General features: G+C 40.9%; 1 protein-coding gene across 1 annotated transcript in view; it reads left to right on the forward strand.

The window, feature by feature from the left end:
* The window catches only part of FAM135A (family with sequence similarity 135 member A), a 289,052-nt gene that overhangs the window by 85,077 nt on the left and 179,213 nt on the right, over positions 1-24,762 (forward strand). Inside the window, 2 exon segments of the mRNA XM_030199007.1 lie at positions 23,207-23,346; positions 23,470-23,540. Coding sequence (XP_030054867.1) covers positions 23,207-23,346; positions 23,470-23,540 — 211 coding nt within the window.

Here is a 24,762-nt window from a genome sequence, read left to right on the forward strand (position 1 = left end):
TCTGGCAGAGTAAGGTTAAACCCCTCAGTCTTCCCGATATTACTTTTAAACCTCAAGACCCGGGAGAATGTAGCAAGCTCCTTCATTGGCAGCATAATCAGAGTGGATGTCAAAGATAGCAAAACATCATCAGCAAACAAGCTAGTCTTGTATTCCCTTCCCCTAACCTGGATGCCATGAATAAAAGAGTTAGAGTGTATAGCTGTAGCTAAGGGCTCCATAACAAGAGCAAAGAGCAACAGGGACAGTGGGCACCCCTACCTGGTTCCTCGAGTCAGTGAAAACATGACTGAATTACCCCCCATTAACTCGCATAGAAGCTCAGGTGGCAGAATACAATGCCTGCACCCACCCACAAGAAGCCTCCCCCCAAGATCACCCTACGAAGAGTTTTATGCACCTCTGTCAAAAGTCTTTCTAGCATTGGTTGCCAAGAGGAATGCCTGTTGCGAAGTTTTCCTAGACAATCTGTCACATCTTTTCCCTCTTTAAGGATAACAGAGATCCAGGCCTCCAACAAGTGGGAGCAATAGACTCGCCCCCATCTTGGATCCCATTCATAAGGCGAGCCAACAAAGAGGATAGCTTGGGCGCTAAGGTTTTTGTAGAATTCAACCAGGAGTCTATCCAACCTCTGTATCTTACCAGACGTCAAAGCCCAAATAGAACCCAAAACCTCTGGGTGTCACCAGAGCGTTCAAAGAACTCCGTGTATCGTACAAGGAGAGCGGTTCCAGAGCACCCAAGTAATCATTGAGATCATTAGGAAGAATCTTAGGTCCCTGTGTATGCTGGCTAAGAATTCCCTAAAACACCCTTTGACCTACGCTGATTTATACAAAAGTTGACCTGTGTGGTCCTTGATCTTATGCACAAATCCATTCAGATCGAGCTTTACAGAGTTTAAAACCCAACAGGGAGCTTGCCTTCCCCGTATATTGATAATGTTTCTGATGAAACTTGTCTAATGCAAACTGCAAGTCTTCCTGATTGAGTTCTTCTAGCAATAAACGAGTCTGTCTAAGAGAACTCGGAACCTGCTTGCTGCCTGTTCATTTATTTTGCAACCCAAGATGAGCCAGCTGGGTGAGGTACTGCTGCCTCAGCAGATCTCTGGCCCTATGCTTCCTGGATGCATGTCTTAAAAAGAAGCCTTTAGTAACTGCTTCAATATATCCCAGACAACAGAGAAAAAGGGACCAGAATTCACATTATGCTTCAGGTAATCAAGAAGGGTTTTTCTGTATTCTTTAACTACCTCATCATCCTTAAGTAAGCTAGTGTTAAGGGTCCAAACACTCATCCCGATGTCAGCAAGGTCAACCCAACAGGTAGCGTGGTCTGAGACAGAGTCCCAATCTCCATCCTCACCACTGAGCCCCAAAGAGAATTTTATAAGTAAACATGTCATGGGGTGAAGAGTAAAAGGTGTAATCTCTCTGGAGCTCATTACATATCTCCAAACATTTACTAGGCCCAAGTCTTGCAAAACACTTTTCAAAGCAAGGCTAGCTTGTCTCCACCAGGTCATACAGAAGAAGAGTCTAAGGTAGGGTTAAGAATGTGATTACAGTCACCTCCTATCACCAAAGGTCCTCGTAAATGCCACCCAACAATATCTACATTTTATGAAAAAATGCATTTTGATCTACATTGGGGGCATCAAAGTTAGAAAGACTAAGGAGGCTAGGGCTTTTCAGCTTGGAGAAGAGACTGCTGAGAGGAGATATGATAGAGGTATATAAAATAATGAGTGGAGTGGAACAGGTGGATGTGAAGCTTTCCAAAAATACTAGGACTAGGGGGCATGCGATGAAACTACAGTGTAGTAAATTTAAAACAAATCAGAGAAAATTTTTCTTCACCCAACGTGTAATTAAACTCTGGAATTCGTTGCCGGAGAACGTGGTAAAGGCAGTTAGCTTGGCAGAGTTTAAAAAGAGGTTAGACGGTTTCCTAAAGGAAAAGTCCATAAACCGCTACTAAATGGACTTGGGAAAAATCCACAATTCCAGGAATAACATGTATAGAATGTTTGTACGTTTGGGAAGCTTGCCAGGTGCCCTTGGCCTGGATTGGCTGCTGTTGTGGATAGGATGCTGGGCTCGATGGACCCTTGGTCTTTTCCCAGTGTGGCATTACTTATGTTCTAATTGTCAATTCAACTTGATCAATCAACCTATGCTATGAGGTATCTGCTCTCAGGTTCTCGCTTAACTTTTTGAATCTGTAGTCTCAAGTCTCTGTGGAAAATAACGCCACCCCACGCTTCTTAGTATTCTGCTACTACTACTACTACTTAACATTTCTAGAGCAGTACTAGGGTTACACAGCGCTGTACAGTTTAACAAAGAAGGACAGACCCTGCTCAAAAGAGCTTACAATCTAAAGGTGGTCAGAAGCAAAAAGGATTTAAGGATATGTTCTATGATGAAGCATATATTCATGAGTTTTACAAAGATGGTTTTCTTGCATACATACAGTTTGTACATTCAGACGAGTCAGCTCCCTATAAAGTGAGTATCTCTTACCAGGTGACTTAAGGTCATTGATATTCAAAATGTGCACTCTTAACAGAGGAGATAGCTGCATAGGCAACAGACAAAGTGACTCCAAGCACGTAGAACTGGTCTAAGATTGCTGCCTTGATGTGAATCCACGAGTGAGGTCTTCTCAGTTTCTTGAACTTGCCATGGGAAGCCTTCCGCCCAACCCGCTCGGTGGGTGGTGTTTCCTACTCTTCGTCAGGCAGAGATCATTGCGTACACCAGTGCACTTTCGTGTGAACCATCTGCTTTCACTTTGTAAAGGGGCACAAGCTTTGGGAGTGATGTTTCGCTCAGCCTTTTAGGTCCTACTACTCCCCCCCCCCCCCCCCTTCCCCCAGGATGGAAGCAGAGCCAGATGCTTCTGGGTCAGCAGCGGGGTCTCCGTTAGCGTCAGCAGTAAGTGGGTCAAAGGCTGAAGCTTCTCCTGAGTTAGTATCATCTCAGGCAGCACCTTTGGGTGAGAACCCAGCGGGAGAATGTCTGAAAAAACCAGCGACAGAGTTGATCCTGCCACCTTTTGGCTAAACCGTCAAATCCGTTCGACTTAAATCTACTTATCACTGTTAGTGTGTATAACTCAAAGGTAGATGAAACAATCTGGAGTCCAGCTTTTATGTTCACTCATTAATTACTGTATTTGGATTTTTTATTCTTGTTTTTATGAGGGGAAGTCTCATATGCAGTCACAGGGTACTCTTTTGCTCACTCTCTGGTGAGACCCTTTATGTGATGATTTGTAATCATTGACATACCCCCCTACCTCCATGTATCTGCACACAATCCATTTGCTTATTGTGTCTACATTATTTTTTCTTTTATCCTTTTTAGTGATACAGATCTATCTGTTGCTGTGTTTGGCAATTTTTGCCACTATCCTTGCAAATATATCTCCTATTGTTGTGGAGTCTTAACACCCTGAATCTCAACATCCCCTATGTTGGTGCTAAGGACAGAAAAGCAGTTCTTAAAATCCTTGTTAAGCCCAATGAGAATAATCTAAGTTCACCCTCGTCCACTGAGGCTTCCGACGATGCAGGATCTGTTCCTCAGGGTGGGGGCTGCAAGATCTTGTCTCAACTTGTCTGCTGAAATTGCCCAGCGACTCTTTAGTATCTCCGGTTTTCACCAGCTGGGACATAGTATGTTGGATAACCAGAATAGTTGCAAGGAAAGCCCCAAACAGTCGACAATAAATGGAAATATTTACTCATACAAAAAGGTAGTGTTGGTATCGAGCAACTATGTTGTATAGCCTATTTGGGGGGGGGGGGGGAGGGAGGAGGGAAAAAGAGAAGATCTCAGGTACCAAGAAGATGGGACTATATGTACCTTTTTAGCCACAACTATATACAATACTACCAGCCAAATTATCCATTATTTTTATTTGAGATTTTACAGTATGTTTTTCCTGTTTTGTGTATTTGTTGAATAAATCAATAAGATGAACAAAGTGTGCTTGTTCAGCTCTTTGTGCTTCCTTAAATTTGAATTTTAAAAGTACTGCCTGAGAATCCAGAAAATAAAAATCTGGACTGACCCGATCCCTCAGCAGTCTGGATTTTTGGACTTCTAATGTAGTTTTTTAATGCAGAATCGGGCTACCCTTCTAAATTCCAGCCAAGGCCCTGGCTCACATGGCCTTGAAGCATAGAAAATGATGACAGTTAAAGGCCATATGTTCTAACTGCTTAGCTATTTTAATTTAATTCATGCATTTATAATCTGCTTAACCATTGAGTTCAAAGCAGAGAGCAGTCTCACATTATAAGCAGGTACTATCTCTGTCCCTAGAGGGCTCACAATCTTGGTTTTTATACCTGAGGCATTGGAGGGTTAAGGACTTGCCCAGGATGAAAAGGAGCTACAGTGGGAATCAATCCCAGGATGCTGGGATCAAAGCCTGCTGCACCAACTATTAGGCCACTCTTCCACTCCATGCCATCTATTATCCCTTCCTGTCCGGTAGAGTTCCTGTGTTCCTGTCCTATTCTTCTCTTGAATTCAGATAATCTTAAAGATCTCAAAATGTATACTTTGGAAGAAAGGCGGGAGAGGGGAGATATGATAGATATTTAAATACTTATATGGCATAAATGCACAGGAGGTGAGCCTTTCAATTGAAAGGAAGCTCTGGAATGAGGGAGCATAAGGTGAAAGGGGACAGACTCAGAAGTAACCTAAGGAAATTCTTCTTCACAGAAAGGGTGGTGAATTCATGGAATGGCCTCTCTGTGGAGGTGGTGGACACAAAAAGTGTATCTGAATTTAAGAAAGCTTGGAACAAGCCGTTCTTATGCTGGATTATCAATATACATAAACGTATTCATAAAAAATAGGTTTATATAAAAAAAACTATGTATTGAGAGTAAACATCAGTATGTTAATCTTTTGGGTGAAACACTGCCTGTGTCGGGCAACATTTTGGTATTATCAATAAAGTTTCAATTTATTAAATTGATCTGCTGTGTTATTTTCCACATTGGAGTTTGCAGATCGCTTGCCTTGTTTTCTTTCAAAATATACATTTTGAGATCTTTTGTCTGTCCCCATATACTTTGATGAAAACTGCTAACCATTTTAATAACTACTCTTTGGACAGGATTTATCAGGCACACATTCCCTTCCAACTTTCTGAGAGTTGTATTTCTGCTATGGAGCTAACTGAGGGGTCTAAGGAGACTGGCGCACATAGGAAGAAGAGCTGCACATGCTTAGAACGTTACATTAGCTCTGAGTTCTGGGAGAGCTGTTTTGTCCTGGTGTCATGCAAATATGTCACTCAGTTGTGTGCCTGATTTAATCCTGCTGTCAACGGGAAAACATCTGTTACAGGCAAGCAGCTTTGCTTTTGATATTTAGTTAATTCCTGTATCACTTGCACTCTGGTAATAGCTTGCTAGCTGGTCAAACAACTAGGCCAACTAATAAAATTGATAGAGGCAGGTGATACCTTAGACGAACCTTTTTTTTGGGGGGGGGGAGGGGGGTGGAGGGGTTGCTTTAAAATATTTATGTATGGTCATTTCAAATCAGTTGCATAGAAATAATGCTTTGTAGTTATGAAATCATCCAGGAAATAATTACACAACAATATAGGAAATAAAAACTAAGGTTACCAAAGAAATCCTCCTGAATATTAAAGCCCACCAAAGAGATTTCATGCTAAATATATTTTAAAATGTTTTGTTCAATATAATTTTTAACCATCTTAAACAGTTTGAGAAGAAGTCTAGCCACCTAGGTTGCTATTTTGTATGTAAACCAGTGAGGTATAGTGCCAATGATTCTGCTGACAGCCTTTTTTTCTACTTGAAATAATACCTAGTTTGGGGTAACTTTTTATCTATGCATTTTTTTGTATAGATCTTTCCAGAAATGTAGAAAGATCCATGCTGTCCAAATACTAATGACTGTGCCCCCCCCCCCCCCCCCCAATCATCTTGCCCTGTGAGGAGAGAGAGTACACCTTACTAATGGGAGATGATTCGAGTGCAGTTAAAAGGGAGCACGTTCGTTCAATATATTAAGAAATGATACATCCCCCATAGTCTACATATTCAAAAAGAACCTTAGGGGTCCTTTTACAAAGGCACGCTAGCATTTTTAGCATGTGTTAAAAATAAACACACCCTACTTTGGAGTGGAGCAGTAGCCTAGTGGTTAGTGCAGCGGACTTTGATCTGGGTCCACTTGTGAAGAAACTGGAAATAATGGGTTTAAACCCATTCATATATGCAGACGATGTCACCATCTACTTACCTTTCAACAACAGCATCACAGAGATACTGGATAAGGCAAAAAAAGGACTTGACCTCTTGGAAAAATTGGGCCCAAACTGTCAAACTTAAATGAGACAAAACCAAACTCCTGGTTCTATCCAGCCAGTACAATCCCACCACTTACCAAAACCTAATAATAGATCAACAATCTTATACAATTGAAACACAAATAAAAATAATAGGAATCGTTCTCGACAAACATCTGACTCATGAAGAAGTTGCTGCAATCACGTCAAAAAGCTTCAAAACAGTATGGAAACTGAGAAGAATCAAAGACTATTTTCCTAGACAATCATTCTATTTTATAGTACAGACACTGATATTGTTGCATTATTAAAATGGACAGGGAAAATCCACTGCTTATTTCTAGGATGAGCAGCATCAAATGTATTGTACTGTTTTGGGATCTTGTACTCACCTGTCCAACTGCAAAAACATACAATATAAGTCCACCTACATGGCGGGATTTAGTTACCTGGGCTCAAAATGCTGGAACTCAATTCCCTTTGTCATAAGAAGCATCACAAACTAGCTCCAGTTCAGAAAAGACCTAAAGACCCTACCTTTATGAGTAAAATATGCACTTATTGTGGAACAACAATACACAACACAACCTGTAACTGTAAAGCATCTTTCATTTAAGAAAAGAACTAAGACGTATCTTTTCAAGAAACCGAATGAGTATATGCACTAATAGTTATCTTGACAACACTGTAAAACAAAGCATCATGTAACGTTGTAAATGTAATTAAATCAATGTAATCTCTAGCAACTATTAAATGTTAGCACATTGAACCAAAACTCGTTTTTGGATAATTGTGGAATACAAGTATGAATGAATGAATAAATAAATAAATGAAAATTCACAGTAAAGTATGTATATATATGTATTTATATGTATATATGTATTTATATGTGTATATAGAAGTGGACCGATGAGGAATTTGAGTGTGGTGTGCAAGTGTTTTGTTTTACAGTTGGAAAGTTTGGTTCACCCATTTTCTGATTATCTGCAAAAACATTTAAATTATAGTTCTAAGGAACCTTTGATGATGATATTGTAGAGACCACAGCTTTGTTTTCATTTATTGGATATTTTATGTGCAAAGCATGCCACCTTAAACATTACTCTTGCTTCAAAAGTAAGCCAGTGTAGTTTTATCAGTAATGAAATAGCTGTCAAATTTCCTTGAACCATAAAATCAGTTTAGCAAATGTATGAGTTGAATTTTCTCATTAATCTGGTCTGGATGCTGACATAAGTTGCAATAATCTATTCCTGACTTTATTAAATATTGCACTAAAAGAGCAAAATGATCCACAGAGAAATAGGGCTGAACGAGTTTAAGATTAAGATTATAAAGTAGCTGTACTTCATAATATTATTGAACAGAACTTCACTGTTTTTTTTGTGTAACCAAATTTCTTGGTTAAGGAATAGAGTTTCACTGACAGAGTTATGTCCTATAAGTTACTCCGTGTAGCCTTCTGTCATGGACTGGAAAAGGGGATGGAGTAGTAATAAATTGGAGTAACATAGAATTGTCCCCTTCTTGCATTGTTACCTTGTCTCTTTGGCCATTGCAACTGGCCACAGAGCTTAGGAAAAGGCAGCATTACAACAGTCCTTAGAGCACCAACACATTATTCTTATTGGGAGAACAGAACAATCAGGAGTATGTAGATCCCTACATAGAAACTATATCCAAGTTCCTTACCTAAGTCACAAACAGATTATGAACAGACATCAGCAAATACATAATAAGGAACCATCAGTTTGAAATAGAAATGTGCAGACAAAACTGGACTGGAAATTCCAAAAAAGCCAAATGTTGTAGTTAATTGCAGTATCACTGTACCAGAAAAGCATTGGGATCACACCCCTAATAGAATTATGAAAAATGAAGATGTTGTGATCACCTGGGATGTTTCAGTTCCAACTGATAACAACTTGATGCAAGAAAACTGGACAGGATGCTAAAAGAAAAAAAAAACCCCATGAGGATAGAATCTATATAATAAAACTCACCCTCAACGTTCTGAAGACACTGTCGTCACTTCCTTCATGAAGGGTTCGTGGTGGTGAAGCCACCGAAATCACCAAGTCTCTGGGCCCCGGCCTTGCGTCAAACGTGATGACGTCCAATGGCATCACACATCGAGGGCAGAGCAATGGCGTCAGTGGCTTCAGAACGAAGAAGGTGATGAAGGTGTGTTGACGAGGTGCGGAGCAATGGCGTCAGTGGGTTCACAACGATGAAGGGTTGGGGGGGGGGGGGGGGTTGGGGAGGAAAACCTTGCTAGCGCCCGTTTCATTTGCTCCAGAAACGGGCCTTTTTTACTAGTTGATAATAAAGGACTCTGTGTCAAGTGATTATTCTGTGCATCTAGTGGAGAAAAAGAAGGTCTTCAAATACCAAGCAATATGACCAGAGACCAAGAATATATGGGAGAAAGTATTCCTTGTCATATTGGTTACTCCCACACTTAAATGAATTTTCAGGCACACCTAGATAAGCTACCTATATGACTGAAATCATACTTCACATACTTGGGCTTGGGAGTGTGGGGTTCATTACTGCTATGATTTGCATAAAACAAAGCTGTTTGGAGATATTGCTCCCAGACTATGCACATATGCATCTCTCGTGTACTATGCAAAATATAAAGATACTAGTAAAAAAGGCCCGTTTCTGTAGGCAAGGAAACGGGCCTTAGGCAGGCAATTCCCCCCCCCCCCCGTGCTATGGCCCCCTCGAACCCCCCCTTCCGCGAACCTGTCGTTCCCCCCCCCCCCGTGCCAGCGAAAACTGCCGCCACCGCCGCCGTTGTTGTGCTACCTTCCCTTCCCGTAGGTTCTTCAATCATCTTCTTAGAAAGTTTAACTCCGTGCGTCTGACGTCAGGAGTTAAACTTTCTAAGAAGATGATTAAAGAACCTACGGGAAGGGAAGGTAGCACAACAACGGCGGCGGCGGTGGCGGCGGCAGTTTTCGGCGTTCCGGGGGGGGGATCGACAGGTTCGCGGGAGGGGGTGGGTTTCGAGGGGGCCATAGCGCGGGGGGGGGGGGGGGTGACAGCTGATTCCGAGGCAGTAGGAAGAGTAGGGAAACACGCTGCATGTGTTTCCCTACTCCTCCCCTTGCCTTGGAATCAGCTGTGTTAACGTCAGTGACGTCTGTGCATGTCTGCCTCGCAGACCACTTGCAGCCAGGGATCCACGGTCCCAAGCATAGAACGTTGGAGGTGAGAATTATTATATAGGATCAGAGATGGAACACATTCCAGTCAGTAAGCCAGTGTAACTTATTTTTCAATGAAATATTTTTAAACGTTTATTTTTCTTTACCTTTTCTTTTTCTTTTTTTAAATTTCTTGTTCCTTGCTCCTGCTCCCATTTCTTTTGTAAACTTTCTTTATTCTTTTATTTATACTTCGTATTTTAATTTTTCTTTTCTGTATTCATTATCTACTTTGCTATATTTCCTTTTCCTCTGATTTCTGTATGTTCTCCTACTCTTGGATTTTCTTTTAATATTGCCTTCCTGCTCCCCTTTCTTCTTTTGCTGAATACATTCTCAAGTCCCATTTTTATACCATTTATTTTCTATTTCTATTGCTATTTTTTTCTTTACTATGCTCCATACTTCTTACTACATGCATAGTTCCCCCTTCCCATACTCTCATTCCACTCTTGCTAACATTGAACCCTCTGAACTCTTATACACAGCTTATTCCCTTCCACACTCACATTGCTCGTCCAGTCCTTCATTTATCATTTTCTCCATCTCTCATCTGTCTTCCAGTTCCACTTGTTACTTCAGTTCTTTCCTTCTGGTTTTTTTTCCTTATTTCTAGCACTTATGTGTCCATTTCTTCCCTCTGTTCCTTTTAACTGCTCTCCTTTGCTTAGTTTATCCCTTTCTCCTTAATTTTCTTTTTTTTCTCCTTAAACCCTTTTTCTCTTTAATTCTTTGTCCTTCACCACCTGCAGTTGTTCCCTGATCTCTCTCTTTCTTCCCTGATGTATGTTCTTCCATTGTTCCCTTCTTTTCCCCCTATTGACCCCTTGCATTGTTTCCTTGTCTTCTTTTCCCTTGATGGTCCCACCTCTGACCTTCTGTTGTCCCTTTGTATTTCTCTTCTTCCCATGATGCTTCTATGGATATGTTGAACAGTGCAGCAGCATGGCCCAAATCGGGGCTCCATGTTTTTTGAGAAATGGCTCTGTCTTCATTAATTCAAGCTGCCCCAACTGACTTTTCTGTTTCCACTGAAACTGGTGAGATAGCGCTTCTTGCCCTTGCTGGCCTGCTGCTATCTGTCTGCAAGCATTTGCTCTTCCAGTGTACTGCCTAAGAAAAAACCCAGGTTCAGACAAAAAAAGAAACTCTTGAAAGACTCCATCAGAACCTATGGTGGTAAATTGCTTGGGGTGGGGGAGAGGCGGGCAGCAGTGCGCTGTTATTTGCATACAGCAGCAAAAAAGGTAGCATTGACCCTGATTAAAAATCATAATAAGACAGGTTTCCTATTCAAGTGATTTTTTTATGTTGCAGATTTTGGAGCAACAGCTCCTCATGCTCGTTACCAAATTTTGCATTTGTGGAGGAGGGTAAACACAGCAGACAGTTTCACTAGATCTGTTTTTAGCCTTTTAGAGAATGCTGAAAAGCTGTATTTGGAATTTCCGGGGTTTGGCAAAATGCCATCCTGCTAGTTGTGATATTTCACTGTGTATTTCTGAGATCTGTCATATTGCCTGCCATGAGGTAGATGCTACTGAAAATTTCACAGCATGTAAAAAACATGAACTATTTATTGGCCTCTCTAGACCAATAATATAGTTTAGTCTAGCATGTATATTTTTGCAAAGAAAAGAAAATGTTCTGTTTGACTTCCCAGCCTCTTAGTCGGTCTCACAGACATTGTCACATATATCACTTGCAAGTGAATTTTCCTTCTATGATTTCAAGTACCACAGTCAAGTAGTTTTCTGCATCTCAAGCTTGTTAAAGTCTGTCTCCATCTGTAAAAACAAGCTCCTGTGCGGTGTTGTAACCACATTCATGAATCAATAAGATGGTTGTGCTTCCTTATGAAAGAGGCTATAATTTAGAAAAGGTTCAGTGCATGGGTTTCATGTCTAAGAAAAATAACAGTGAGTAGCGCTCCCTTCCATAGATCCTGTAGTATTTATTTCTTTAAGTCTAATATTGGGAGCTTACCAGTGGGAAGGAGACTCTTTACCCCCCTCCCCCATTCTGAAAAAGTGGTTTAGATGTTGACTAAGAACAGGGAGCAGTAATGGCCCATTGCTGGCAGATTTTTTGCAGGAAAATAACTACTTTCTCTTCATGAATGTCATTTCTAAACTGATGTAATTGGATTTTATTTGCAGAAGTTTTTGTTTTTTTAAATTTTTTTTATATGGTCCTAGGTGTCTTATCTAGTTTTTCTTGTTTGTGATCCACTTCGAACTCATTGAATATTAGCAGAATACAAGAACAGAGTGTAATGTGATGTAACAATGGCATGCTGCTACAATTAGGTTCCTGTCAAGCTAGCTGATTAATGGGCATTGGTTGTATAACGTGGCTGCTGCCCTAGTTGGAGGATGATGGGTTTTAGGTTGGAGGGAAGGGCATAGGCTTAGGTTGTAAAGGGAGGGATCCCAGCAAGTAATACAGGTTTTTTGTTTCCTTTTTTAATCGGTAAAGGATGTAGTACATAGTAACATAGTAGATGACGGCAGAAAAAGACCTGCACGGTCCATCCAGTCTGCCCAACAAGATAACTCATATTTGCTGCTTTTTGTGTATACCCTACTTTGATTTGTACCTGTGCTCTTCAGGGCACAGACCGTATAAGTCTGCCCAGCACTATCCCCGCCTCCCAACCACCAGCCCCTCCTCCCATCCACTGGCTCTGGCACAGACCGTATAAGTCTGCCCAGCACTATCTTCACCTCCCAACCACCGGCTCTGGCACAGACCATACAAGTCTGTCCAGCACTATCCCTGCCTCCCAACCACCAGCCCCGCCTCCCGATCTTGACTAAGCTCCTGAGGATCCATTCCTTCGGCACAGGATTCCTTTATGCTTATCCCACGCATGTTTGAATTCCGTTACCGGAATAGGATTCTATTTAGTATACTACATTCTTTTCTGATTTAAAAACACACACACACCCAAAATGCCTTTGCTTCCAGTGATTATTTATTTATTTATTGTTTGCATTTGTATCCCACATTTTCCCACCTCTTTGTGGGCTCAGTGTGGCTTACAATAAGATAAGAATAATGAAAATACATTTGTTACAACTTGGTTATGGGTTATATTGTACAAGTTATGCGAGATAATCGAATTATCATTAGGAATATCACAATGGGACATCAACATGAAGCTTAAGGGCAGTGTTAAGACACATAGGCATATGGTGTACATATTTCTGTGAGTAAATGTATGAGTAGTGTTGAATTATGGGGGATGGGAGATCATAAGTGGATGTATGATGCATTGATGAACAGTGAGTGTGGACTCTATGTGTTTTGGTTCTTTCCGTAAATTGTTTCAAATAGATGGGTCTTCAGTAATCTGCGGAAGGATGCTTGTTCATGGATCGCTCTTAAGTTGAGCGGCAGTGTGTTCCAAAGCTGGGTAGGACAAAAGAGAAAAGGGTGAGCGTGTAGGAGATAACAGCAGAAAGATGATAAAACGTAGGCAGCAGCAGGTATTTGGGAAATTGCTGTCAGAACTTTGCTACTCTTAAATGTTTGTTTTTTTTGTCTTCAAAATACCTTTTGTCCTAGATACTATTACATCTTCTCGGTCTGTTTTTATTCTCTCTGCTCTACAGCAGGGTTTCTCAAACGGTGTACCACAAGAGAGCCAGAGCTGTACCGACAAAGTTTTTTAAAAAACTTTAACAGACGGCTGAAATGAGAAATATTCAGCCATGCAAAATTCACCCTGCCCCATTGCCCGAGTTCATCATCTAGCCGGCCAACACCCCTCCTACCAAGAGGGTCAAGACTCATGGAACAACCCTTGACGTCTGCAAGCGAGTCATCTGTGTTTCAGCCTGGTCATACGATCCTGCTACATGTACGCCAGGTTTCCTCAATTTGCACGGCACCATGGAGCTGGGCATGCTCAGCTGCAGGCCAGGATTAAGCACCAACAGATTATAAACGTGGCTCAGGAGATCCGGGGTCAGTCAGCTAACACACGCCATGACACTAGTACAGCTGCACTGTTAAGTTTCGCTATTCCATCTTCAGTAATTTGGCTTGAGTTTTTATTAATATTACTGTTTGCTTTTTCACAATTGATAAGTATCTGGTTACCAAAGAAAAGTTTTCATCCTCTGATACAAGCATGAAGAAACCCGATGCAAAGAAGGCTAAGATAATCAACAGACAGTATAGCGACAATTATCTGCATTTCGGATTCTCGTGGACAGGCGATTCTTCATGCCCAGTGCAGTTATGCCTTGTATGTAGAGAGACACTTTTGAATGGGTTCATGGTACCAAGTAAGTTAAGGACATCTCAACAGTAAAATTCATCGTCGTCACACAAAGATGTACAGTTTTTCATACATTTGCAAGACCAGAACATAAAGCAAGCGTAGTTTGTCTAGTCTAACTAAAGTTTCTGAGAAAGCACTGGAAGCTATTTGCTGAGCTTGTTACAAAGACCAAACAACCCCACACGATAGCTGAAAGTGTGATAATGCTGGGCTGTCAAGAAATAGCTGCTTAAAAAAATGGCAAAAGTGCCTTTTGACAGTACAATCAGTTGTCGAATTGAAGTTATGTCAGGTGATACCTTGGCCCAACTTCGGGTAAAATTGTTAGCAAGTGCATACTTTGCTTTACAACTCGAATCTACAGATGTAAGAGGGAAGGTTCAACTTTTGGTATATATGTCGGATTTGTCGACAACAGTTGCATTACTGAGAATTTTCTGTTTGCAGAGAAATCCCTAGTCATACAACAGGGGAAGAGGTATTTAAACTGACTGCAAAAATTTTTGAGGAAGAAGGTCTGCAATGGAATACCTGGATTAGTATTTTGCACAGATGGAGCAGCTGCCATAACTGGTAAAGTGAAGGGATTTCTGGCCAAAGTGAAACAGCAAAATCCTGATATAAAAATGAATAATTGTTTTCTGCATCGGGAGGCCCTTTTTGCTAAAACTTTACCACTAGAACTCAAAGTGCTTCATTTGGCTGTAAAAATTGTCAACTGAAGTCACTTCTATTTGAAGCATTGTGTGCAGAAATGGGAACTACTCATACAAATCTGCTTCTGCTGCATACAGAAATATGTTCGTTGAGTCGCAGCAAAGTTTTTTTTTTGTTACATGTGTATGAACTCGGAGAACTAGTGAAGTTATTTTTGGCTTCCGAGGGCTGTGGTTTTTAACATTTTATCAGCAATGATATGTGGTGGGCAAAACTTGCATATCTGGTAGACATTTTCCAACTTCTTAATGATTTAAATATAAAGTTGCAGGGTAGAAATGAATCTTTGCTATTACAGATGAGCTTTGTGGCTTCCTGCTGTGGTGAGAAAAGGTTGCACAGGGAACATTAGAAATGTTCCCGCTGCAGTGACTGATCAGGCAGGCAAGAATTTGATCATGAAAATTGGTCAACATCTGGAGATTATTCATGGAAGGTTTGCTGCTTACTTTCCTGACATGATTGGGAAAGGAACCCGTTCAGCCAGTCCACTGTAGCAGGTTCCACTGAGCTGGACCTAATTGCCCAAGATAATTTGACTGAGCTAAATATGGATCGCACATTGTTGCTCAAATTCAACGAACTAGACTTGGACAAATTTTGGCTTACAATTAGCAAAGAATATCTGGACATTGCTAGACATGCTGTTTCAATTCTGTTGCCATTTGCTACCACTTACTTATGCGAGACAGACTTTTCTAGCCTCATTCGAATTAAGACCAAATTCAGATCTGAACTATCAGTAGAACATGATTTAAGAGTGTGTTTGTTCAATATTCCTCCCTGAATAAAGAAGATCAGTCTCTTCAAGCAGGATCATATTTCATATTGAAAACAATGCACTTTGAAAATAACATTTAGAACTTCTCTAGAATATTTTCATTTGTCTTGTCTTACTATAAAAATATAATTATATTGTAATAAAATTTGAGTATAGTTGTATGTAATGTAAATTATAAAATGCTTTATTTACAGTTAATTACATGAGCGAAGCATTAATAATATAGATGTGCCATGACAGACATTTGAGTGTGCCGCTCTCTTAAAAAGTTTGAGAATCACTGCTCTACAGATTAGATAGACCACTTAGACCCCTTTTAGATGATAAAAACTCTGAAATTACTGTTACACACATTAAATGTAGAATCGGTTGGGCTATTGCAGTTCCCTCCTTGCTGGTTTTACCACTTTACTCATGCAAAAACTTTCAGCTTGTACAAAACACAACAGTGAAGCCAATCTGTACAGGAAAAGGATCAAATGATGTTACTCCACTCCTAGCAGACCAGCACTGGCTACCAGTCAGGTATGGAATTCAATTCAAACTTATTTATTTATTTGCTGCATTTGTATCCCACATTTTCCCACCTATTTGCAGGATCAATGTGGCTTACATTATGCCGCAATGGCGATCACCATTAACGGAATGAGAAGTTCAGAGTATTGTTACAATTAAGGTACATAAAAATATCAGGCAAATTAGAAGTAAATAAGTAATTCATATCAGGTATATGAGATCCAGGACAAGGTATAACGTTCAATAATAATAATAACATGATTAAAGTGTTCTGAACATTGGGCTGTTACTCAGGTTTTCCTTATCTGTTTTCACTAACTATTCTGTACACCCCACCCCCACTTGCTCACTGAGATATCAACCTTCTGGTGGTTCCCTCTTTTACTAACATTTGGTTGGATAGTTCTCATGCCACAGGTTTTTCATGTATTGTGCCTACTTTGTGGAATTGATTTCCAGCAGCCCTTCACTCTGAACCTTCTGAGCTAAAATTTGTCAACCTTAAAACCTGGCTCTTTTTTAACCCTTTCTGTAGCCTTTGTTAGGCAGTGTAAGGTAAATATTGTTATGCTATTTTCTCTCCCTCTTGTGTCAGATTTTGTCCCTTTGGTTCTATCCCCACTCTGAGATTGTAAACAGCTTTGAAGTGCTTGTGATGCAGCAGTATATCAAATTCTGAAAACATAAAATAAATATAGGTTTTGTTCTCTTATTTTTGTTATGCTATATTTTATTTCTTACATTTAGAAGTCTGTTTAGATTTTTGGTACCTTATTTGGATTCAGCAGTTTTAACTCTCAATCAGAATTGTCTTCTGTTGGGCTAAGGTACCATGTTTTTGTTTAACTCTATTTTTATAATCCTCTTCCAAATTAGCCCAGGAGTGACTCTCTTCAGCTGGGAGTCCAGAAATGGCTCCCTCTGGAACTCAGTTAATACGGATCTTGAGTCTGGCCACTAGATATATTGTCTTTTAAATGATGGTTGAGGCTTTTCCTCTCTCAGAGTCTTTAAATGTAGCTTTGGCAGCATTTCTAGCCTTTGCTGGTCTGACTCAAGAATGAAAACCAGGCATAGCATTCTAGTTCACTTAGTTCTCATTATATTCTTCCTGATAGGAATGGAGTGGCTATAAAGGAGGGATTTACCAAAAGATTTGTACACATAGGAGTTGAAAATAAACCCTGTTACATAGGCTCCTATTAAAAGCCTTTCGAACATGATGGGGTAAAACATGGTAGATACAAGTATCTTTGTCTCTTGGCCCCGTCCTCCACTACCTGTATCATCGCACAACCCAGAAAATCTTCTCCTCTACTTAAGAATCTTAACTCCTAAGGGGATCCCATAGCTTAGCCCCTAGAATGCTCCCAGTATATGTATGCATTTAAAACTTTTGGATCTTGATTTTCCCATTTTCCAACAGTTTTCCAAAGTAGTATACAGCATTATAGAAAGTTTGACAAAATTAAGTCAAAACTAAAGGCCCTCCCTCCACCCAATACCCAAGAAATCAATCCACCTATTGGTGTACCAGCAATGAGCATCTGTCGCCTATTATCCATCTATATCTCTCCCCCACCCCAGTCCCTTTCACAAAAAGGATCCTATAGGACTCTCAACTCCTGATCTTTAGACATCTGGGTTTATGCTGTAGAGGAGGTGTATATTATTGCAAACCCAGGAACCAGAGGTTACCTACTACTTCACCTGCCGAACTGCAAAAGCATACTATACAATTGCACCTATGTGGCGAGATTTAGCTTCCTGGGCTCAATATGGTGGAACTTAATTCCCATAGTCATAAGAAGCACCACGAACTGCCTCCAGTTCAGAAAAGACCTAAAGACCTACCTCATCAGGAAATTCTGTGAGTAAAATATGCACTAATCATTCTGTAACAAAAATACACAACACAACCTCTAACTGTAACACATCTTTTCATAAAAGAATTAAGACATACCTTCTTAAGTAACCCAATGAGTATTCCATACGCACTAATAGTTATCTTGACAACCACTGTACAGCAAAGCATCATATAACCTTGTAAATGTAATTGAATCAATGTAATCTCTAGCAACTGTTAAATGTAAGCCATGTTGAACCAAAACTCATTTTTGGATAATTGTCGGTTGCAAGTATGAATGAATTAATAAATGTTACTATCTGCTTGGGTGGGGGGGAGTGTTCCTAGTGACTCTGCCAGTGAATGTATGTATGGGTTGTCTGTGTGTGTATGTGGGAGAGAGTAGGTCTGTGCTCTCCTTCCATCTTGTATGGGTGTGGGGAGGGACAGGGTATGAGCAGTCAATGGGTGTAGGTTCTGTTAGTAGGGATGTGAGTAGTCCTAACCTTTTCCCCTTCCACTATCAAAATTCTTGCAGTTTCTAGCCCCCATTCTTCCACCACACTATTCCCTCATCCAACCCTTCCCCACCTTATTTGTCCTTTTGTAGTCCACACACCTTCCTTATTGAAGTATTAACTGTTACTCTGCTCCCTATCTGCTGCAGAGTTCAGTGTTTGCTGCACCACCTCCTGTTTCGCCTGCAGGACTTAGCGTAGCCTCCCCACATGTTTTGCCTCACATGCCCTCCTGCCTCACATGCCCTCCATTGTTGCTTTGTCAGGCAGGTTTTAGACTCTGCCCCTCCATACCCCTGACTAATTCTGGTGCAGCTCACAGCACCTGGCCTCCCCATAAGTCGTGCCACATAGATTCTCAGGCTTTGTCTCCACTGTGAGAGGAGGTGCCCAGGGTTCCAACCTGATTTGTGGCTCAATGTCTTCTGTGCTGCTGCTTTTTGTTGGTTGGGTGCTACATTCAGACCTCACATGTACACTGCACTGGAGGGGCAGAAACAAACCAAGAAGAGTACAAACCACTAACGTTTTATTATAGTGGGTTGATTTTTCATTTTTGTTCTCACATGCTGCCCCTTGCCCCCTCCCCCCCAGTTGCTTCTTATGTACACAACCCATGATCACACCACATGCACATCCCTTGATCTCCTTTCTTACTCCCTACCTTTTTTGCCAACTCTGCCAGTCACTTTTTTTCTGTCTCCATTTCTTGCACATGAACGCACATTCAATTGTAAAGAACCTCTGAATTTCTTTAGTTGTACCATGATTGTCTCATTAGTTATCTTTAATAAATACTTCAGCTCTTTACAATAAAAAAATCATTCAGTTTGCTCTAATTTACCAATTACTTGTGGTGATATTCTCCTCTGATAAGTACTTGGGAAAGAGCACAAATTTACTTGTGGCGTTTACTGGGTTAAAAAAAAATTATTTCTTAAGAGCAAAACTACTGCATTAGAGCAGCATTACAAAAGCAGTAACATTGCCAGCATGTGACAGGTCTGAACAAACCATTATACTTCTTTTTCACAGAGCAAGCGAATTGTACATGGAAGGTATAAGCCCTTGTACAAACATGCCTCACAGAACATAACTAACCTGTTAGCCAACAGCATGTTTTCTAATGACTCCTCAATGACAGTGTGGTACAAATTGATGCAAATATGTGGAAAAGGGTTTGTAACCATGGGATGCAATTGTACTTAGCATGTGAGCTGTTAAACTGAGTAAGAATGGGAATAAAGGTGGACTTTTTAAGAAAATATGCTCTGTTTAGAATAAAAGATGGTATTGTTTTCAAAAGTAGTGTGATTTGGATGAGGTTTAGATTTTTGCTTAAGCCAGAGTGAATTTCAGAATGTGAATACAACCATCTCTGCTTGGTGTGAAAATTTGATAGTGATACTTTTGCATGAAAAGAATTAGCCAACATGTGCAAATTAAAGAAGGTAGATAATTAACTCTTAACATGACCAGAATTATTATTATTTTTATTTTTTATTTTTTTAGGTTGAGGTTTCCTTGAAAACACACAAGGGTCAGTGCTCAGTCGGCAGCGCTCGGCGTTTTGCTGACCGCTACTGGCATTATTCCGGGTATTCAGTTCTAGGCCCTGTTCAACCTTCTGCACTGAATATCCGATCTTGTGGAGTCAGCTAATGCATAGTCAGTTACGTTCGATTTTAAGCACTTAGGCCCAGATGATCAAAAGCCCCGCTCCCTTATATGGTCTGTAGCCCCGCCCAGTGCATCCCAGGATGCAATGGGCGGGGCTGGGCGCCGCCATTTTGAAGCGACATCGACTGGAAGAGGAGGGAGGCAGGCATGCTGTGTCCCTCCTCCAACGAAAGGTAGGGGGCCGGGAGGGGGGTTGTCACCCACCACAGACCACCAGGGATTGAAAGAACACTGGGGGGCAGGAGTTAGGGTGGGCCTCCTGCACCCCCCCCCCCCCCCCCGTCGCTGGGTGGGAGAGTGGGAGAGGGTTTGGTTTGGCCGGCAGCCACGACATTTTGGGGGGAGGGGGGGCTATTGACCCTCCGGATCTCCAGCCCTCCTTGAACATGGAAGGGGTGGGATCGTCGGGGGGGGGGGGACCGGAGGTCCTCCGGACATCCAGCCCCCCCCCCCCTGTCGCTGGGTGGGAGGGTGGGAGAGCGTTTAGCCGGCGACGGCAACAACATTTTTTGGGGGAGGGGGGCTGGAGACCCACCGGACCTCCAGCCCCCTGTTCGCGTTCGCTTTTGGGGGGGGGGAACGGGGGCCTGCCAGCATGCAACTGCATGCTGGACAGGGCTCACCATTCCTCCCCAATGATCCGCAAAGTCTAACGCCAGCTCGGAGCTGGCGTTGATTTAGCTGCGGCCAGCGACCCAATCTTTGGCACGCTGGATGCTGATCATTGGGGATGAATGCGTTAAGCGCTGATTAGCGTGCATTTGCAAGCTAATTGTGCTAAGAGCCCTGTTTAGCATGCATTTGCATGCTACTTGCGCGAAGAGCCCTCGAGTGCGTTGTTTCAGGCGCTCGAGGGCTCTGATCATGGGTCGGCTGCAAACTCCGGCGCTAGTATGGCGTTAACAGCCTCTAGCGCCGGAGTTTGCTTTTGATCATGAGGGCCTTAACTAGCTATTGGTTGCTACATAAAGATAGGACAGCATTTTATGCAATCTCAGTTTTTGGTTAACGTAGCCATTTAAGTGCTGAATACTGGCAATTAACTGGCCAAGTGCCAACTCTGCCCCTGGAACGCCCCCAAAATAGCTGTTTTTCAGTTAATTACTAACTGGTTAAGTGTTACTGAAAATGTCCAGTAAAATCACATTGAATATCAACCCTACAGACTCTAGAAGTAATGAAATCTATGAATGCATGGCAGTGCTTTGATCTGGCCTGAGAAGGAGTAAATTTGGATCTGAATACTATAATAGATATTTTTCTGAGACAGTTGCTGTTTGCCTTTTTTCCCCCAACTGTTTGCACTCCAGAGGCTAAAGAGGTTTGGAGTGAATGAAGTCCTAATCAAATAAAGCTATTTTACTAAAATTAAACCATTTCATTGAGCAATCAAATGCTTATGTAGCTGAAGTAAATTCATATTGTTAGAAAAAGATAATTTAGTGTTCTTAGGACCTTTTTTTTAGGTCCTAAAAGGTATAATGTATGCTGTGTATGGGGTAATTCAAAGGAAGCCAGCAAGTACCCTTTGGAGTGAAGGTTTTGCGGATACAAGATAAACTATTATGAAATACAGACTTTGTGCTGTTTACTGAACTTTGTTAGCATGGGGCTTCCTTCATACCAGTATCTAGCTGGTGGTTGTGGATACCACTGTTCTTTTGCTTCAAATACCATTTTCACAAGAGATGTTTAAATTGTATTACAAGTGGAGGTTTTTTTTTTTTTTTACCAATGATGATATTGGTGCCCTATTGATCAGTATTGGTCTAAGCAAGGGCTGAGTTCTTTTTTTTTTCTCCACTATACTCTAGTTAGGAGCACATTTGAGCTATGTGGTTAGTGAATCCACAATCTAAGCTTTAAGCAACCATCTTTTTTGATACTTGGATTTGAGGTTGTTTTAGTTCTATTTTTTTGGCTGAGTAATTCAAAGGAAGAAGAAAACTAATTGTGTAACATCATGTCAGTTTAGCAATGAAATTCTACTAAACATTGTTCTTATCCTGTAAAGGATTGCCATTGAATATTTTTTAAGATTGCTGCTACAGGAGATTGTGATTTTGGATTTCTCTCCCTTTTTATAAATTGTCTACTTTGGCCCTCCGATAGTGAGAATGTAGCCTCTGATGCCCAGTGAAACACCTATGTGTTATAGAGAAACATGGTATTAGAACAAGTTGAAAAGTTCATGTTAGAAATAGGATTCATGGTTGGAAGGGGGAAAGAATTTTGGATTTAGCTTACACCTGTTTCAGTTATAGCTAATGGTGAGTTTCATTCATGTACAGTAGGCATTTTCTTGTCCCCAGAGAGCTTACAGTCTAAGGGGTCCTTTTACTAAGCGACGGTAGGCTCTGCGTGCATGCAGTTCACTCCCAAATGAGACTACCATCAGGCCAGTGTGCCCCCCTGGTGATAATTTCAGGTTTGGCGCGCACCCATAACGCATGGACGAATTATTTTATTTATTTCCTCAGATGTGCGCCAGTTCTGGTGGTAATCAGCACTTGGCGCGCGCCGACTGGTCACCTTTCATGTTGCGCGTGAGCCTTTACCGCTAGATCAGTGGGTGGCGTTAAGGGCGCTGGTTTCATTTTTTTACTGCAGGCCCTGTTCCTGTCCCATTTAAAAAAAAAAAAAAAAAAAGCCCTTTTTTGTAGATGCGGTAAAAATTGTCCTGGCACGCACCCAGTACACACTCCTGCACTACCACAGGCCACTTTTTACCACTGCTTAGTAAAAGGGCCCCTTAGTTTGTACGTGAGGCAGTGGAGGATTAAATGACTTGCCCTAGATCACAAGGTTCCACAGTGGAATTTGAACTGAGCTTCCTTCCATGGTTTGCCACCTGCTACTGTCTCCAGTAGGCTACTCCTCCATTCCATAGATGTTTCCTTTCCTCCAAGCAAGTGAAAATTGGAACTGGGGAATGATATAAAAAGTTGTCAGACAAAGGTTTACTGATTCGACCTAGTCATTATTCCCCATCAACTTTTAGTATCCTGCCACAATGCCAAATTGCATCCAGATCTGTGTTGTAGTCACCGAGTTGTAGCATGAAGACATGATTAGGGCTTATATACTAGCAAAGCAAACCTACAAAGGAATGATGTGAAACAGATGTGGCCTCTCACATCGTGAAATGTTGATTTAAAGTGGTCTTTAAAAAGAAAAAAAAATACGAAAGCCATCATGGCCTTTAAAAAAAGGTGAAAGCAAGCAGCCTTGTAATTCTGTCTGGTAATGCTTGTAATTAATCTGTTTCACTTTCGTTTTTGTCTTCAGGTTTTGATCTGGCTTTTCCAGCTTCTGTCCAAGATAACGTAATATGCAGTAAAGTTTTTCAAATTCTGTACAAAAATGAAGAGATTGCCATTAATGATGTAATGATCTTCAAAGTGAAAATGCTGCTTGATGAAAAGAAGGTAATCCCTGCTTCCACCTGACGACCATTTAATTGTAAATCATAGTTTCCAAACAATAGGACTCTGCTTTAGTTGTAAAACTGTATTCACAGTCATCAGCATCCTCTACCATTTTGTTTCTAGATTGAGGAGTCCCTTAATGAAATGAATTTTCATCTCTCTTTAGACCTGCACTTCACAGACACAGATTATTCGTAAGTAATCACAAGAATATTTTACCAGGTCACTGAATCACTGAAATAACTGTGAACATCAAAACTGCTATTTTGAAAAACACCACCCTTTTTAAATTATCTTTTGGAGAAAATTTCCATTTTTAATACAGTCATTGAATATATGGTAGTACAAATAAGTGGTACAAGTAGGCTTTTTTTTTTTTTTTTTTTTTAATCACTGATGTATTCTAACTCCCTTCATTATGACATCTTGTTAGAAGAATATTCTTTCCATCAAAAAACATTTTGGGTCATTATTCAAAAACACATATCCAGATAGGCAGAAGTGTTGCTGACCAGTTTGTTAAGAGGCACCATCTAGATGGCTCTGCTAGGTATCGCACTGTGTGGATAATGCCAGAGCAGGGAACAGATAAGTGCCAGAATGATCCCAGAACTTAAAAATGCAATATTCAGTCTTCAGTCCACTATTTGGACTCAACATTGCTGCTAATAGGTTCTGGTGTGGACCTAATTATCCAGATATTCTGCCTTGTCTACTATCTGGATAATGGCACTGATTATCTGTTGTTGGGTTTTTTTTAACCACTGCTGCCTCTTTAGTGGGGGGGGGGGGGGGGGGGGGGGGGGGGAACTGACAACGGCAGCTGAATATTGATATGTTTGTTTCTACATTATTGATACTTTTGAGGATCTTAAATGCCTATATCATATCTTCCTTTGCTTTCTAGTATTCTTGCTATGGCTACCAACTTGTTGCACTTTGAGACATCAGAATTAATTGCCTCAAGGTCTCCTGATTGCTATACATCAGTATTTGATCCCCATGCTTATGATATGCTGCGCCTTTGGATTTTTTGCACCCTTTCCCCCTACTCTTGTATGAATTGTTAATAATAATAATGAACTCTTCCTTTCTTGATTTCTCAAGATTGCAGTTTTGTCTCTGCCTTGGCAGCTAAAGCAATCTGGTAACTGTAAATAAACTGTAATTCTATAATACTGTCATTTTACAAGCAGGAAGAATGCTTGTAAAATGACAGTATTCTAGTCATTCATTATGTGCACATATTAACACGTGTGTAATGATTTTCCAGCTAAGTGGTGTTCTGTAAGTTCACACCAAGATGCAATGGCATGTACTTTGCAAGTGGGCATTCTCATGGTTGGAGTTTGGATGGACTGTGTTCTTTTGCAGTCTAGGTGCACATTTGTCAGCTTACTTTTCTTCTTTTTGGTG

The sequence above is a fragment of the Microcaecilia unicolor genome, chromosome 3 (assembly GCF_901765095.1).
Source record: "Microcaecilia unicolor chromosome 3, aMicUni1.1, whole genome shotgun sequence".
Lineage (NCBI taxonomy): Eukaryota > Metazoa > Chordata > Amphibia > Gymnophiona > Siphonopidae > Microcaecilia > Microcaecilia unicolor.